The sequence below is a fragment of the Quercus lobata genome, chromosome 12 (assembly GCF_001633185.2).
Source record: "Quercus lobata isolate SW786 chromosome 12, ValleyOak3.0 Primary Assembly, whole genome shotgun sequence".
NCBI classification, from domain to species: domain Eukaryota; kingdom Viridiplantae; phylum Streptophyta; class Magnoliopsida; order Fagales; family Fagaceae; genus Quercus; species Quercus lobata.
Window position 1 is genome coordinate 32,628,410 of NC_044915.1, and position 17,971 is coordinate 32,646,380.

The 17,971-nt window shown below is 37.3% G+C and overlaps 1 protein-coding gene across 1 annotated transcript; it reads left to right on the forward strand.

Moving 5' to 3' along the window:
• Positions 1 to 522: 522 nt before the first annotated feature.
• Positions 523 to 9,947, forward strand: LOC115970979 (mitogen-activated protein kinase kinase kinase YODA). The gene is made up of 13 exons (XM_031090627.1): positions 523 to 731; positions 2,180 to 2,999; positions 3,136 to 3,858; positions 4,207 to 4,294; positions 4,405 to 4,467; positions 4,768 to 4,928; positions 5,062 to 5,137; positions 5,808 to 5,867; positions 5,955 to 6,068; positions 6,203 to 6,442; positions 8,371 to 8,462; positions 8,628 to 9,373; positions 9,556 to 9,947. Exons 2-12 carry the CDS (start codon positions 2,446 to 2,448, stop codon positions 9,157 to 9,159), a joined length of 2,703 nt encoding a protein of 900 aa, XP_030946487.1. The 5' UTR covers positions 523 to 731; positions 2,180 to 2,445; the 3' UTR covers positions 9,160 to 9,373; positions 9,556 to 9,947.
• The last annotated feature ends 8,024 nt before the right edge of the window (positions 9,948 to 17,971 follow it).

Genomic DNA, 17,971 nt, shown 5'->3' on the forward strand with positions numbered 1-17,971 from the left:
TATTACTCAGCTCATGTGGACAATTGTGGCAAATGTTGTGGTTTTTATTTTTATTTTATGTGGTTCTATAATTTTTGTTTTAAGCATAGTGTCCTATCTCTCACAACTTAGAAGTCAACGTGATGTGCCCAAAAAGGAAAAGACACAAAAAGTGAGGGCCAAAGAACAAATAAACAAAAAAGTAAGGATCTTTACCCCAAAACCACAATTGCGTAAAAAGCACAATGATAATGGAGTATAATTTTGCAAGTTGCCGTTAAAAAACACATACACAAAAGTAAAGAATCACATGCTCCTCTTACCACCATAACCCCATGTTCATCTTGCATCACACATTGACAAAACAAGACCACTTACATCATCACTCCACATCATACGGTCACGATTAAAAATTCCCCATGTTATTACTATGCTCACGCGTCTTAAAGCGCGTCTTCCTGTTTTCAATAATTACAATCACTTAAATTTTTCTCTCATACGCTTTAGCCCCCTTAAACGCTTCAGACAAACTCTAATCCTTAAAACAAAAACAGAAACAAAACAAAACAAAACAAAACAAAAAACACACTCTCTCTTTCTGTCTATGACTCTCTATCTCTATCTCTCTCTGTGCCTTTTCAGCTTCTGTGCTTGCTTCTTCTTTCTTCTTAGGCTTCTGTGACACTCTGAACTGGTGGTTGTTCAAGAGGGTCATTGTTTTTTGAGGAATATGCAAACACTGTAGTGTGACTGTAAGTATTTTGTTAAAAGTTTTGGATTTGGTGCTTTGAGCTACAAAATTTTATTTTATTTTACTCGAGTTTATTTTGTAATACATGGTTATAGTTGTTGGTTAAAAAAAAAAATTATTTAACTTGGGAGTGTTGGTTACTGTGTTTGAAGAAAAGGAATCATTTTGTGTCTTCTGTTGTTACTTGAATTGTGAGTGTTTTTGGTGTTGCCCACTTGGGTATTTTCAATTTCAGGTGAAGTTGGAGATGGGTTTTGATTATAAGTCATTTTTGTGATTTACTTTTGTGTGAATGAGTTTTTGTTTGTTTGGGTACTTATTTTGGTTATTTGTGGGAGTAATTTTAGTTGAAATGAATGGTTGAGTAGGTAGATCTGTGTTGAAAGAGTGTGTTTTGGGTTTTTGAGCTAGAGTATGTCATAGCAATATAGTTGAAATGGTAAGTAAAGGATGGATCTGGATCGAGAATGACATATTATCAAGGTATAAGATGCTAGAGCGGAATACATTGTCTAGTATGGTTTTTATTATTTAAAATCTGACATGAAATGAGCTATAGATGTTGATGACTGGTTTGGTTTTCAATGAAGGGACATGCTATCTGGATAGGTTTAGCCTTATAAACAAAATTTTGACGCTTAAACATAAGTAATATAACTGAAAATTTAAAGACTTGGCTACTGAACGTTATTTGGAAAATGTGCCAAGCTGATAATCTTAACATCAGGGTTGCTGGTTTTTTTCTTGTTTCTAAATAATAGAGTTACAGCAGCAATGCCTATGGACACGAACTATAATCAGAAAAGCAACCTTTATCTCATCTCAAGAATATGGAGTTTTCCTTAGTAGTATGATCCGTCTTGGTTTGACAATATTCTGGTTGTTATGTTAGCTTGACACTGACCTGTTTGAAAGTGATATGTGATTCCTAGCCGTGTGGTTGGTGGCTGTAGATGGTTTGCCATGCTATATGGATCTTATTCAAGACCAGCTAGCAAGTGAAGAAACCTACTAGGTAGATTAAGCTGTTTGAAGCAATGTAATCAAGGAGACATCCTTGGCAGTTTGACTTTAACAAGGTTGGGCCTAGACAAAGTGGGTAGAAACTTTTCAAAGTGCATGATGGCTCCAGCTGCTTTCCAAAACTTGAACCTCTATCTCCCTATAGAATTGAATCATCAATTTGCTAGAAAGATGCTAGAAAACAAACACATTATGGTGCAGATTTGGTGGATTTCACTTCCAGACAAGGGATTAGAGCACATGGGTCTGTAGTGGGGCAGAATGAGAATTAGCCTTGAGATGTTGCTCTGGTGCTGCTCATTTGTTTCGTTTCCCCATTATATTTCATATATACTTAATCTTATAAGTTTAATATTTGTTCATGTAGTATTTCTTTGCCCTTGTTATTGTTTTCCACAAAATTTGACACTTAATCCTTCCCTACAGGTCCTTATAGAGTACAATGCCTCTTGAACCACTCTACTCTGGTTGACACTCCAGAAAAGACCTGGCCAGTTGTTTTTTCTCTGTTTTTGAAGAGATTTTGTGGGTAAGGCCATTGAGTTAGATCTTGTAATTACTGACATATTAGGTCCAAATCTGGTTAACTTGGTTTACATGTGATACCTTATATATAACCAAAGAGAGGATTTTAGCTCCGAGAGCTTAAGTTTTCTTTTTCCTGGGCATTTCTGTAAGTTTGTTGCATAAGCATGCCTACGTGGTGGGGAAAGTCTTCATCCAAAGAAGTAAAGAAGAAAGCAAACAGGGAAAGTTTCATTGATTCAATACACCGAAAGTTTAAGAGTGCATCTGAAGAAAAGTGCAACAGTAGATCAGGAGGGTCTCGCAGACGTTGTATTGACACTGTTTCGGAAAGGGGGACTCGATCCAGGGTGCCTTCAAGATCACCATCACCCTCCACACAAGTGTCACGCTGTCAAAGTTTTGCAGAAAGGCCTCATGCCCAGCCGCTCCCGCTTCCTGGGGTACACCTTCCTAGAATTGGGCGTACTAACTCAGGAATCAGTGCATCAGCAAAACCAGGATTTGACAGAGGCTCTAAGTCGCATTTTTTCCCCCTTCCAAGACCTGGATGTGTCCTGAACAGGGCAGATCCTGCGGATGCTGAAGCTGATATAGCTACTGCTTCATTTTCTAGTGATAGCTCCATTGATAGTGATGATCCATCTGACTCACGTTTCCTTAGCCCTCTAGCTTCTGACTATGAAAATGGTAACAGAACCACTATGAACAGTCCTTCCAGGTGAGTCTGCTCCTGTTATTTAATTTCATGATTTTCTTTGTGGCTGTGGTGATGGGTAAATTTGCTATGGTTATATATATGTCAATTCTATCTCCTGTTCCATCTCTGACAATTTTTTTCTGTTCCTTTGCTGAAGTGGAATGCACAAGGATCAATCCCCTGTTGTCAATCTAAAGAACTCAAAGGAGATATTGAAACCAGTTAATCCTTTCAATAATCCGCTTCTCTCTTCATCACCTAAACGGAGACCTTTGCATATGCAAAATATACAGATCCCTCCCCATGGTGCTTTCTGTAGTGCTCCAGACAGTTCAATGTCAAGTCCTTCTAGAAGTCCGATGAGAGTGTTTATGCCTGAGCAAGTTATTAATTCTAGCTTCTGGGCGGGAAAATCTTATCCAGATGTAGCTTCTGGGCACTGCTCTAGTCCAGGTTCAGGTCATAATTCTGGGCATAATTCAGTAGGGGGGGATATGTCAGGACAGCTGCTTTGGCCACACAGCAGGTGTAGTCCTGAGTGTTCCCCAATTCCTAGTCCCAGAATGACAAGCCCTGGTCCTGGCTCCAGAATACACAGTGGTGCTGTCACCCCTTTGCATCCACGAGCTGGAGGAGCTGTCATAGATTCGCCTGCAACCCGGCCTGATGATGGCAAACAACAAAGCCACCGGTTGCCCCTTCCTCCGTTAACAATTTCAAAACCTTGTACTTTTTCTCCCACGTATTCAGCAGCTACAACTCCCTCAGTTCCACGGAGTCCTGGTAGGGCAGAAAATCCAACAAGCCCTGGTTCACGATGGAAGAAGGGACGTCTGCTAGGGAGGGGTACATTTGGACATGTATATCTCGGTTTTAACAGGTCTGTAGCCAGATTTGGTGTATGACTTAACTCTTATGTTTAAGCTATATTTATATGATAATTGTTGTGCTGCTTTCTCTCCATCGCATGTGTGATGTTAATCTGTTGTCTGCCACAACTTTAGCAATGTAGCCATTACATGAGATTGAAATCGGTGGTTATTCTTAAGCATCAAGCATGTGAGAATTACAATAATCCCTCTTCTACATTGTTATTAAATCTTAGACTGACAATGTGTTTAGGCTCAAAGTCATGCCATAAAATTAAAGTTTTCCATTATTTTGTGTGCACAATTTCTATCTTTCTATCTATGTGCATGTCTAATTGAGTTTAGTTTTTGGATCTTAGTGAAAGTGGCGAGATGTGTGCAATGAAAGAGGTTACTCTGTTTTCAGATGATGCAAAATCAAAAGAAAGTGCACAGCAACTTGGCCAAGTAAGTTTTCTTTGGTAAATTTGGAAGAATTTGTGTAGCACAAAGACAAGAAATACTTTTCTTTGAGAAGTTTCAGTTAGATTTTCATACTGATCAGTGGCATTTAACAGGAAATTGCACTGCTAAGCCGCTTACAGCATCCAAATATAGTACAGTATTATGGATCTCAGTCGGTAAGTTGTTTGTGGCTTTTGGCTTCATTTCAAATATTATTTATCTTACAAGCTTGCTGTGATCCATTTCAAGGACTTGTTGTTATGAAAATTGATTGGTTGTGCTCATTGTTCCAGTTTCTAAACCACTAAGGCTTTTTGGAAGTTGCAGTATTTTGTCTCATTTCAGTGAACCTAGATTATTTACACGTTTTGGAAGTAATCTTTGAATAATCATTAAATTCATCAATTTCTTTTTCTAGATTTGTCCACATCATGTAATGTTTTAATGTGTTTGTTTTCTCTTGATTTATTCTGCAGGTAGATGACAAATTATATATATATCTAGAGTATGTATCTGGCGGTTCCATCTATAAACTGCTTCAAGACTATGGTCAACTTGGTGAAATTGCCATTCGCAGTTATACTCATCAAATTTTGCAAGGCCTTGCATATCTTCATAATAAAAACACTGTCCATAGGTGAGTTTGGTTAATATGGTTCCTAGTTTGATTGTTCTCGGTAAATGATGTATTGGTTAATCTCGTTGGCCCTTTTCTTTTAATCATTTTGGAACATTATCTATTCTAATTGCTAATGTGTAATTTTGATTAGGGATGTCAAAGGAGCAAATATTCTGGTAGACCCCAATGGCCGGGTGAAACTAGCAGATTTTGGAATGGCAAAGCATGTAAGAGCATTCATCTGCAGTAATTCTAGGTTTTTTTTTTTTTTTTTTTTTTGTAGATCGTATCCTACCAGCAATATGGGTACGGGTACAGTGCAATATGGGATACGGCAAGAATACGTGTATTAATTAATTATTAAATATTATTTTTATTTATATATTTTTAATTATATATCAATTTAAGAGCAATAATGGCTAATAAGTAAATCCATGACATTTAAATGATGTATAGAATACAAACCAAGATCCAAAAGAGTAAATAAAAGATAACTAGATAAGTGTTTAACATTAAAACCAATATATAAAAAATATAAATAAAAATCTTCACAAGTTTGGACTATCTCTCACTATTGGGGGGGTTATAGGGGGGTGTGTTATAACTGTATCATGGGTGTATCCCAGACATTGGCACTTTAAAAAAAAAATGCATACATGACCATCCCAGACGTGTATCCTGTATGGATACGGGTATGTGAGCAAAACTGAAGTAGCTGTGCTTGTTCCTAGGTCAAAGCTTAATTATTTTGTTTAGACTTGTGAAAGAAGAACAAAGGGATTCTGGTTAAAACAAGAATTGCCAAGTGGGCACTAAATCACCTGGTTTACATCAGGTATAAATACTGAAACCATGACTTGTGAGTTCTAATCTAGCTTTTCTGAAAATAATTTGCAGATCTCTGGTCAGTCTTGTCCATTATCATTCAAGGGAAGCCCTTACTGGATGGCACCTGAGGTCAGTTTGCATTCATTGGCACACTCTTCTTTCACCTTTCTTTATGATGCTCCCTAGTAATAGCTTTTAGTTGCATCAATTACTCAGGTTATCAAGAATACAATTAAAAATGGTTGTAATCTTGCTGTTGATATATGGAGCCTTGGATGCACTGTTTTAGAGATGGCTACAGCAAAACCACCTTGGAGCCAGTATGAAGGGGTTAGTAAAAATATTATGAACTCTATTGCATGTGGGATTTGGAGTATGTAAATAAACCAATTTTTCGGTGAGAGTTGCATGCCAGATGTTGATTGTTTGCCCCCTTTTCTCCCCTATTGTGTGTTTCTTCAAAGGTTGCTGCCATGTTTAAGATTGGAAATAGCAAGGAACTTCCTGAAATTCCTGATCATCTGTCAGAGGATGGAAAGGCTTTTGTGAAGCTATGCTTGCAGCGTAATCCATCATATCGTCCTACAGCTGCTCAGCTTTTGGAGCACCCTTTCGTTAAGAACGCTGCACCACTGGATAGATCCATTTTGAGTGCAGATCCTTCAGATGCACCACCGGTCAATTCAAATGCAGTGAGATCTCTGGTATGAGCATTTTCTTCCGTCAGGAATCCATGATATTCTTCAACGTTTTTGTCATTGATGCCATGTGAAACATTTTTGTTTATTTTTAGTCTGTTTTTGATAGGGTTTCCAAATTTACATGATCTAATGATGGATCATCACAAAGCATTATTAAGAAACCTTTGCTGAATGTAATTTTAGAAAAGAAAAGAAAAAATTTGCGGAGGGGTAGTTTAATAGTTGCAAGATTATTGTTTGATAAATAATATCAGGATTGCATAGATGTTGTCTATACAAATCACAAAGTAATTTTTTAAGTAAACACTACCAATCAATGTTGTGACTACAGTTTTGAACCAACCAATACAGCCTGTATTTGCTGTACTTTTGGTACAAGAATAGCCCATGTTTCATCTTGCCTCAAATATCGGATCATTCCAAGTGAAGTATACATTTCAGCTCGGAATATGAATTTTTCCCCCCAAAAATTCAACCCCCTGCCTTGTCAGAACAAGTGCAGATGGATCACTAGTTGAGTGAGGTGTGGTGGTGGGGAGAGGTGGCCTGTGAGAGGGACCATGGTGGAACTGGGTGGCACTGATGCTGGTGATGTGGTTTTCCAATACATCTAGATGGTGCATCACCAAACCTTGTCCTGAAATTGTAGTCCATCTAGAGGGAGAGAGAGATTGCACCGCCATACCTGGTGCCAAACTTTGTCCAATGTGCCTTCGCCCAACCTGCCTGTCTTTGCATTGTGGTTTATTCCGTGTGTTGAGTAATAGTGTTGTTGGTGGAGTTGAAAGAGGGAGAGGGAGATTGAGCAAGAAGCTTCTAGGAGTTTGGAACTGCCCCTAATTAGTTCATCACTTACAAATATACCGAGTTAAAAACTCAAATTATAACAATAAGTTAAGCTTAACATAAATATTAATTAAAGGCTATTGGAATATAAACCATAGGAATTTATATTGGTAGTTTGAAAAATATGATTACTAGTATCATAATATAAGTAATGAACTTTGAATAAAAGAGGAAAAAATAATGATGGTAATAATTAATTGGGGAAATTATAGAAAAATTCCTAGAGTTTTCACCATATTTCGTATTAGGGTTCAAGTTTTTAATTTTGTAAATTAAAGTCCCAAAATTTGTGAAATCATTTTGATTTGAAGCCTTAGTCACTTGTTATTTATTTTTGTTATTTTTGGACAGTTACAACGCACAAAGAAAAAGAGGTGAAATAGCCTCGGGTGAAACACAAAGTTTAATTGATGGTTTCTTGTTTTTCTCTGCTCCCTTTTTACCAAGTATAATATTAGTTAATTACGGAGATGGACAGAGACATCAATTTGAAATGGTTTCATAAGCCTGAGACTTTAATTGACCCTAACTAATACAAATATTATAATAATCTTAATAACACACACACACACACACACACATATATTGGAAATCCTAAAATGGTACACTAGTATCAAAATATTTCATTTCCCTAACCAAACTAAAATGGCTCCCCATGCGGTATTGATAACTTTGCTTTCGCTACATCCAATCGACTTTGTACATTAGTTGGTGACGGTATTATGTGGAAACAACCTGTTGTATTACACTACTAATGCTGACATGGTTAGCATGTCATTTCCCAAAACTAGACCAGAAACACAAGTGTGTTTGTTGTCATGTGAATTCTAGATATAATATTAGTGGTTCAATTTTCATATGTATGTATTTATGTGGAACCAGGTATGCTATTGAGATTCTAAATGCTCTGATGCCTTTCGACTGTAGTTAATCCTTGTTGTTTCCTAAATAAAGAATCCACTATTTAACTTAGTGCTTGTGAACGTGTATGGATCATTAACAAGTTCCTCTGCTCTGTCTGTAATGCATTTTGTTGGTCTGCCTTCAGTTAACAACAGTTGGTTTACACTAAAATCTTCTTTCAGGGCATTGGAAATGCACGAAATCCTTCATGCTTAGACTCAGAAGGAGTGGGAATCCATCAGTCTAGAGGGTCAAAAACTGCTTCAGTATCCAGGTCTTCCCTCCCTCTGATTCACAAATGTACACTTGCATATAGACCAAGTAATGGTCTCTATAGACAGTTAAACACCATGCAGGGATGTCATTGAATCATGGGCTATAATGAAGGTTTAAATGTCGTTTGCTACACTAAATTTTCTTCTTTCCCTTCTGTTTGCAGCGATGCTCATACGCCAAGAAATATATCATGCCCGGTTTCTCCCATTGGGAGCCCTCTTCTACGTTCAAGGTCACCACAACATCTGAGCGGAAGGATGTCTCCCTCTCCCATATCTAGCCCTCGTACCACATCTGGTTCATCCACACCCCTTGCTGGTGGTAGTGGTGCCATCCCATTTAATCACCTGAAGCAGCCAACCACCTACCTACATGAAGGTGTAGGAATGATCCAAAGGGGTCAAAGTAGTTTCTATGCTAATGGCTGCACTCTCTATCATGAGCCAAAGCCTGAGTTATTTCAAGGGATGCCACAAGCTTCTCATGCCTTCCATGATATGATTTCATCTGATAATGGTGCTCCTGGAAACCAGATGGGATGGCCTCTCCATGCTGACACCAGGGAAATGCATGCTAGACAGCTGGCTTTGGCTGATCATGTATCTGAGCAACTCTTGAGGGATCACATAAAGAAAAATTTATCCATGGAGCATAAACACAGCTCACTGGTGCTTGGTCGCAGCAATCGAATCTGATTTACATGTGAATCCCTGACAAGAGCAGGATTTTCAGGCATGCTAGATTGCTTTCTGATGCTTCAAGGGCATCATATTCATGGCCAATATCAATTTATACTTAGGAATTGAACTTGGGGAAGCAATTGAATAACTGTGGATCTTAGAAGCCTAGATGACAGCAGAGATACATGCTTTTGAAATGACATCACAATTCAGTTGATCAGTTCACATGGTAAGCTATATTCATAGCTAACAATAGGCATTGAAGGTTATATTTGCATTTTTGCCATTGATTGTGGCGTTTCACCTTGCATTTTCTTTGTTTCACTTAGCTTTACATATTCTTCCTATTCAACTTTAATCACTTCATTGGACCCACAACCTGATCAGAACACCAAATTGTTAATCTTACAGAAGATGGCCTAAGAAGATCCAGCAGTAAGGCAGCTCCTACAATGAAGAACATTTCTGCTTGTGTAAAGAATGTACATTTTTACCACACCCAGAAAACAGAAAAGGTATAAAAGCTGTTACCATATGGACTGTCAAATCTTTTTTCATTTTTTTATTCATTTTGGAAGGGGGGGAATGATGGCAACAGGGCAGGATCTTTTGTACAGAATGATGGGATTGATTAGTCAAGATGGCAGTTTAGAATTTGCTAGGCTTGGTCTGTTACTTTGTATCTACATTATACCTCCATCAAATTGAAGAAATCTGATTCATCTTGTATGTCCTGCTTCCATGTGAGATCTTCTAGATGGTGATATAAGTTGTACACCAATGATGATTGATAATTTGATCAATACTAGAGAAGACTTTGGCTTAGAACATTGGTCTCTCTGGATAAGAGGATAAAATTAAATTTCAGACCAACTTTAAGGTATGTCGAGACAATGAGAATGATGGTCGCCAATCCATATTCTACATGGTTTTATGGAATTATACACAAAACAAAGGTTCAATTTTGTTTCTGACCAATTTTTGTATAACTTTGGCTTAATGACCTTAAGAAATGTGAATTATTCTAAAAGAGGGATCTGTTTCCTCTTAAAGACTAATCATGTTTTATGCCCAAATTGTTCAGTGTCACAAAAGGAGTAACTTAATCTAGCCCGATAAAAGTTTAATTTCTCCTGAAATTTTAAAAGTTATTATCAAATTTAAAACTATTTTTTAAAATTATAATTAATATATTTTGTTGACTCAACGATTTTAGACTGATAACAGGAATTTTACTTATATGGCACAAACTACTGATTTGGTGGATTGAAATCTACTTAGGACTTACGTGAGGCATTGACCAACTACTGATTTGGTGGATTGAAATCTACTTGAGGCATTGGCCGTGTAATGAGTACAATTATTTTTATTATACACTCATCAGGCACCATCGATCCCATCACTATGGTGAAAAAATTTGTTAATGTTTTCATGCATTTGGGCACGTTTTTATTTTGAAGCATAAATGTCTTTCCGATTTTCACAGTATTAGGCTTTTAGCACATTTCACTGGTTTTATTTTTACCAAACTTGCACATTTTCAAAAGTCTTTGGTTAAATAGGGAGTTTATCACGTGGATGGTTGAGGTGTCAATTTTTTTTTTTTTTAAGCATTGAATTTAAGTAAAGATTGAAGCTATTGAAATATCTAGTTTATTTCTGACAATAAAATTTTGGGTTGGTTATAGGCGAGAGTGAATTCGAATTCGTTATGATGCTCATTTGCATATTGTAGGGGCCTTTTTTGTATATGATGTATTGGGCTGCCTCCTGCGGTAATGGGCCCTAGTGTTTCTGAGTAAAGGGAGCTGAGGCCAGTCCAATTGTAACTCAACTTGGGTCGGTTTGTGCACAAACTTATGCCTTGTCTGCCAGGAGCAAATTTACGGCAAGCAGAATTGTTGCAGACGAGTTACGGCAGACAGATATAATAATAACTAAAACAGAATATTCTGACTATTTAAATAAGTGGCTATGTGCTTCTTACTAATAAAGCATGATTACAGTCATATTGATGTCAATCACAGAGAAAATGAAGAAAATAATACTAGCTAATCAAATGGGCATAAATCAAGTTTTAAGCTTAGTCTGCCGCAGCAAAACCAAAGAGGAGAGAACGCCTCTTCTCAACGCAAATAATCTTACAGGAAAAAGATCCTGCCGTGGAGATTAATGGCTTTGAGGGAGTCGGACCTAAATGATTATTGCCCAAAAAGAAAGAGTCCTTATTTATGTTTTGGAAGAAAGTAAGATTTAAAGGGGGAGAGAGGGAAACCGATCTATTGGTGCATGCCCATTGAGCTAACTCTCCTTTTTTCTTAGTTTCCTTTCTATTCTCCTCTGTTTTCTTTCTTATCTTTTTTCTTTTCTTTTTGCTCTGTTTTTCTTTTCACTCTGTAAAATATATTCTGTTTTTCGATCTCCTTTACAGGACACAGCAAGAGCCTTTTTTATAATGCCTGCCGTGACCAAGGTTTTACCATTTTGCCCCTTAACCGTCTCTGTCTGGTCTGGGCGTACTTGCTGACCACCAGAAGTGTGTACCACTCACTCTTACCAGACAGAGGCAGGTTTCATTTCTCCCTCTACCGTAGCACTTCTTTCCTACCACGGTATAAATGCTCTCTCTCTCCACTCTCAAGGCATGCACCCAACGATTCCCCCTCAAACTTGCCTCTTTTGGGTGGTCTGCCATCCTAGTAGAACGTACCTCCCAAAAGGGCTTTGGGCAGGAGCCGCAAATAAACCTTTTCCCTTCTCCCCACCACCAAACCATACCCCCTTTACCTCTTACCTTTGGCCCATGACCCTATCATGTCCTATATTGGCTGGGTACAGGCTGGTGGTACCTGGGCCTTGCGCGTGCTTCCTTTTCAGATTTGTCCAAGAGTTTGCCTGCTGCTCATGCGTCTGCCGTGACCTGGAGACTCTCTGTCTGCGTTTCCTGGCCCTTCGTGTGGGCTTTTCCTTGGTTTTTCGCTCCATTCAGGAGCTGGGTTTTGTATAATGATGGGCCTTACATTTCTTTGGCCCACTTTTGGTTTTCTTTATTGCCTGCCACGTTGAATTGTTATTCCTGTCGTAATAACTTAATCTTGTTGGACCTCTTTTTGGGCTGGCCGTTTATCCTTTTCTCAGTGGCCTGTCATGGACACTGTTTTGCTTTTACTCATGGGCTCCTATGTCCCTTTGGGCATCCATGGCCCGATTGCTTTCTTTGGGCTTCCTCGGCCGGTTTGCTAATTCCACACTCCCATGGGCCTTTTACTAACTTCATTGGGCTTCCTTGGCCCAATAACCTTATCTTTATCTTTGAGGTTCATGGGCTTGCCATAAACCCCTTACTCTCTTAGTTTGCATTGCCTTGGGCCTGTGGCGGCCCTTTCTCACTTTTCTACCTCATACTCTGCCCATGGGATGCTATTTCTTTCTTTCCTGACTTCTTTGAGCCCGCTTGTCTCTTCAAGACCCATTTATTTATTTGTTGGGCCTGTGATCCATTATTCCTGCCGCTTGAGCCTAATGGGTTTTTTGTTATTTATCTTGTCAATTCTTTGTGGCCCTCATTATTGGGCTTTTCTGTCTGCCTGGGCTTCCACAAATGGCCCTCAACACATACTTTCTTGCCAAAATTTTGGATCTAAAGCTTATAATTTTTTCCAGCTTCCCTCATAGGTGACTTGTTTGGTTTTTTCTTTGGCAACTTGTATAACTATTCCACATACATCTTCACAAACTCCACAGCGGAAGTGCCAATCCCTGACTCCTCCTCTACTGGATGGTAGCTTTTGACTGGAGGCGTAGGGCGAAAAGTTCATGTACGATTGCCAATCCTGGATTTCGACACCAAAATTCATTCACGCCAATCCTAAACTTTGACCCTACTTACATGTCCACAGAAAGCGTCTTTTTTGAACACCAAATATTAGGCTAGTTTTCAAGGCTCCACATGCAAAGGTCAAAATGTTCATCTATGACAGTGGAGATTGGCATAAAGGAGGACAGTTTGCAAACCTATCACCCAACCTTAAGAGCTACATTGGCGAACATACTCCTTCTAAATCTCCAAAAACTAGCTTCTTCACTGCTAAACCAAAAGCATCGCTGCCAGATCATTCGACACCAACCTAGTGTTTTTTATAGGCAGATAGCGGAGTGGATGAGTGCAGATCCCGAACTCCACCTAGATCTCCACTTGACTTTGAAGCTAGCACATAGGAATAAAAGCCTTATTGTTGAATTATTTGCCTCCAACCTATCGTCGGACCATCACCAATCCCTAACTCCACTTAGATCTCCAATAGAGTTCATCAACTTTGAAACTAACTTCTTCATTGCCTTAAGGGTTTTATCGGCAAAGGGCAAGAACGTGCAGCACAAATGAATGTGAGCCTGTTATACTGAATCCCTTACTCGCCATATTTATTTGATTATTAGAATTATTAGTTTCTTCCAATATCCCACCGGTGTTTCTTGCTAAACATTTCTTTGCAAAGCTATCAATTTAATATTTATGTGTTCTTAATAATTTTAGCATCAATTGTATTGATTTCTTTGTACTAATACCATAATGAGCATGCCAAAATCATGAAACATGTCAAATGATTTTCATGTGAAATTTGGCCACATTATTATGAGGATTTTTCATATGTGCATAATATTTTAAATATAAAATAATTAAGAAAAAACTTGTAAATTCTAAATGGTGTCGCTTATACCAAATATTTCAATTAAACTTCAAATAGATTTATTTCAAACATTGCTCAAATTTGTCATTCGCAATTATAGGGCTTAGTCTAAGACCAGCTCAACACATTTTGGATTCTAATGATACAATTTTAGTGGGACTTCTCTTATTTTAAATATTAATTGAATAACATTTATGTTTTGATATTTCATTTAAAAATCTATTTTTCTTACCTTTTGAGATGCAAATATTACTACTAATTATGTTGTTATGCTCAACTTTTGCTAAGATTTCCTTTTCAATTAGTAATATGGCTAATTCACTTAATCTTCCTTGTGAAATATTCTATCTTTAATATGATTTTATCAATTTTAATTTTGGATAACTTCTTTCTACAAATGTAACTGTAAGATATATTGTTAGTTAATATTTTATAAGCGATAAATGCATTAAAAAAAAAAATCTATCATTTTTACATAACTTTATATTGGACCATTTTCATCTATTTATAAAGCTTATTTTAAAATTTTTAATTCTAAAAATAAATCTAAATTAATAATCAATATCATTATAAATATTATGTTTGAGATAGTCATTGTCTCTCTTAACACTATTGGACTTTAGGTATTGAATAATGAATTTTAGTAAGAATTGTTCCTGAAAATTATTAATTCTAATTTTAATTTTGGTAGAGAGAAAGGAAGAGTAAAATTTTTGTGATATTGAAAATTTTTCTCTCTTAAACTACCATAAATATATTAAAACATATTAATAAAATGCACAACATTGAAAAAAAAAAAAAACTTTTATTCATTACATTTTGGACCTTCATTAAAATTTTTACATTATAAGACTTATGGAGAATGCATTCTATTAGCTAATAGAAGATTTTTTTTTTCCTTATTATTATATTCTATTTTAGGGGCCTATGGGCCGATGGGTCATGGTTGAGCCATCCATGATGGAAGTACAAGGTAACAGACTGAGGTTTCTCTTTGTGTCAAAATTAGTGGGATTAAAGTGGTATAACAAAAAAAATGTAGTAGATTAAAAAGAGAAAAGATCAAGAACTAGTTACTATCATATCTCGTTTATCAAAAAAAAAAAAAAATTACTATCATATCTCAGACTAGATTTCAAAGCCTGACTTTATACATCTTTAATTTCTACAAAGACCAGCATGCATAGAAAAATACTGAATGGCACCAGGTTCAAAAGTTAAAACTTGACAGATAAAGCTTAAACTTGATAGATAAAGCTTCTGTAAAACTTTTCCCAGTGGTTTTCTTTGTTTTTATTATGAGCAAGTAATTTTACTTACTGTACAAGATGACCTGGCTGCAAGTAGATGCAGTATTGCTGCTGTGAAGGTAGTGACCTTAATTAATTGGCACAGCAGCCAAACCAATTGGGTACACAGTTCAAGTTAATCCAATGAGTGAATTATGTATATGAATGAAAGAACACGAGCACCCATCAAGCAGAGAGTGCACAATTTGAACAAAACTCACAATTAACATAGGCCTAACGTCCCCTCAGTACAGGAATTAGATCTCTACAGTATGTGAAAGAAAAGAACAGATTACATGTAAAACTGCCTCAGCACCCAGCAGAGTAAAATATTTATCAAAATAAACAACTCCAATAAATTAAAATTTTCTGGATTGTCACACCTCATTTTGGCATAATTTTTTTCCCCATACTATAACCCTCTTGGCCTGAGGAATAGATGTCTATAATATATAGTATGTTAGTGCTTCAGCAATCTTATTTATTCCTTGTCCCTAACTATGAACACCATAGATATTTAGGCTATATATTCTGTCTTTTTCAACTCTGTCACACTCTTGCTATTCAAAGGTTCTGCTGTGGAATCGGATGCCCCAAACGTAGCTGAATGCTGACATGAATGATATTTGATGCTGCCTTCAAAATCTCCTTCTCTGCTTCTTCTGCCATCGCCTTTGCATCCCTGGGATTAAGAAAAAGAAACGATCAAACATTTTGGAGTATGATTATATATAGACATCATTTTGAAGAAAATCACCAAGGTTGGATTACTACAGGCTTTACTGTATCAAAATTTCTAGGGGCATAGTAATAGCTTGCCTTGCAACACTGAAACCCAGTTACAATTGTCATTTTCTAGTAACACATTTGGTGTAACAGCAAGTGCAGCTGTCTTTTACTAGTAGTTTAGTTTTCCCTACTATAATAGCACATTTGATACGGTGCAACAAATGGAACCCAATTATCATTTAATGCTCATAAGTCATAGCATAACCCTGATTTACACCATTGAAATTAGGCCACCGCAATACTCCTAACCCAGTCTCTACTTGACCAGAACGGCACCGTACTACGCGCTCCACAGCTTAGGTGCGTTATGCTGTCGTCTCTTTAAGCTTTAAGGCGGTGGATATTGACACTGGAAAAAAAAAAAAGATTTGGGGTCTAATAACGGTCGAAAACTCCAATTCCTAGTTGGTTTTGGAATTAGGATTAATTGTTGAGAAAGATAGGTTGAGGTTGGTTGTGTTTTCTTTAGCAATTCGGATTACTTTCTCAAAACAAGATTTATGTAAAAATAAACCGACTCTAGGAGTAATTGGGCAAAAGAAAGTACTCTACTATTGTATTCCGAGTCCGAGTCCGAGTCCGAGTCCGACTCTGAGTTGGAATTAGAATTCTATTTCTCTATATAAATCTTTCCCTTTTCTCTCTGTTTTTCTCTGTACCCAACACACCAATTAAGAGCATTTTGTTTTCTGTTTCGAATTTCTTCCATCTCCTCCAGTTACTTGTATCATCTTTCATTCATTCATTGGGTTTTTTCTCTAAACCCACAGCCTATAGAAGAAGAAGCAGCCATGATACCCATCACTCAAAATCTGCTACAAACCCTTCAAAACCAGAACAGCCAAATTTCTACCAACTTAGCGCTTTATTCTGGGTTTCACACCAACAAATGCAACAAAGAACAAGTCATGGTAGCCATCACTCAGAATCTGCTACAAGCCCTCGAAAGCCAAAACACCCTAGTTTCCACCGACTTAACGCTTTCTTGTGTGTTTCACACCAAACTCAACGCCAACAAGTGCAACGCTGGCCAAGAAGAAGAGGTTTCAACAGCACTGACGCTGTTTGATGAATCATGGTTTTCTAGCAATAAGAGAAAAACCATGCAAAAAGATCAATGTACCACTCCTACTACTTCCATCTCTCACAATTCCACAGTGGCCTCCAACACCCTAGAAGAGAACAGTACGTCCATGACGCTCAGCACTAGTTTTTCTCCCTGGACAATCATTAAGAAGCTCACGGCGAGTGATATTGGTAGTTTGAGCCGGCTCTTGGTGCAACAAAGTCTTGTCCGCCAACATATTCTGCCATTCTTTGGTACAGACTCGGTTGCAAAGATCGAGAGTAAAGGATTGAGTGTAACAGTTTTCGATCAAGATTCACAGTCCGAGTATGAGTTGGTTTTCAAGAAGTGGCCTTCGTTTAAGATAATAAGAGCTATGTTTTCAATGGAAAATGGCACAAGAATTTTGTGGCTAGGAGAGAATTGAAGGTAGGAGATATCATTGGGCTTTACTGGGATCCATGCCATTCAAAGTTCAATTTTTGTGTTCTGCAAAGGGCTCCTCATCATCAGATGTATTAATTAGCTCTTTGATAGTTTTTAGGCCTACATGATCTTTTATGTGAATTAATCTTTTTTTCTTTCCTTGAATTTTTGGACAATCTTTGTCATCCCTAATGTAATTTTTCATTAATTGAAGAAATCTTTTTTTTTTTTTTTTTTTTTCGTTTTTGTTATAACGTGTGCAGATTACTACATTCTCTCATTGCTTTCCTTATTCCAAGTAGTGTTTTGGGCTGAGGCATGCCATATCAATAATTACTTGGCCCCAAGTTAACTGATCTCTTTGGTAATAATAGTAACTTTGGTAGGGAATTTCATGGTATTGTTGCTTCATAGTTTTCTTTTGTATTAGTTTTTCCTATGTTTACCGTCAAAGGAATGCTCTAGCCAGGGTGGCTCTGGCTCTAGACCCCCAAATGTTTACCAATAAGATCATGAGTAATGCTACAGTTATAAACTATTTTACAACATTTTTACAAAATGTTGATGTG

Coding starts and splice junctions, on each gene's coding strand:
- LOC115970979 (XM_031090627.1), top strand. CDS start 2,446: ATGCCTACGTGGTGGGGAAAGTCTTCATCCAAAGAAGTAAAGAAGAAA. Junction 4,929..5,061: donor AATAAAAACACTGTCCATAG/GTGAGTTTGGTT, acceptor AATTTTGATTAG/GGATGTCAAAGGAGCAAATA. Junction 8,463..8,627: donor AAAACTGCTTCAGTATCCAG/GTCTTCCCTCCC, acceptor TTCTGTTTGCAG/CGATGCTCATACGCCAAGAA.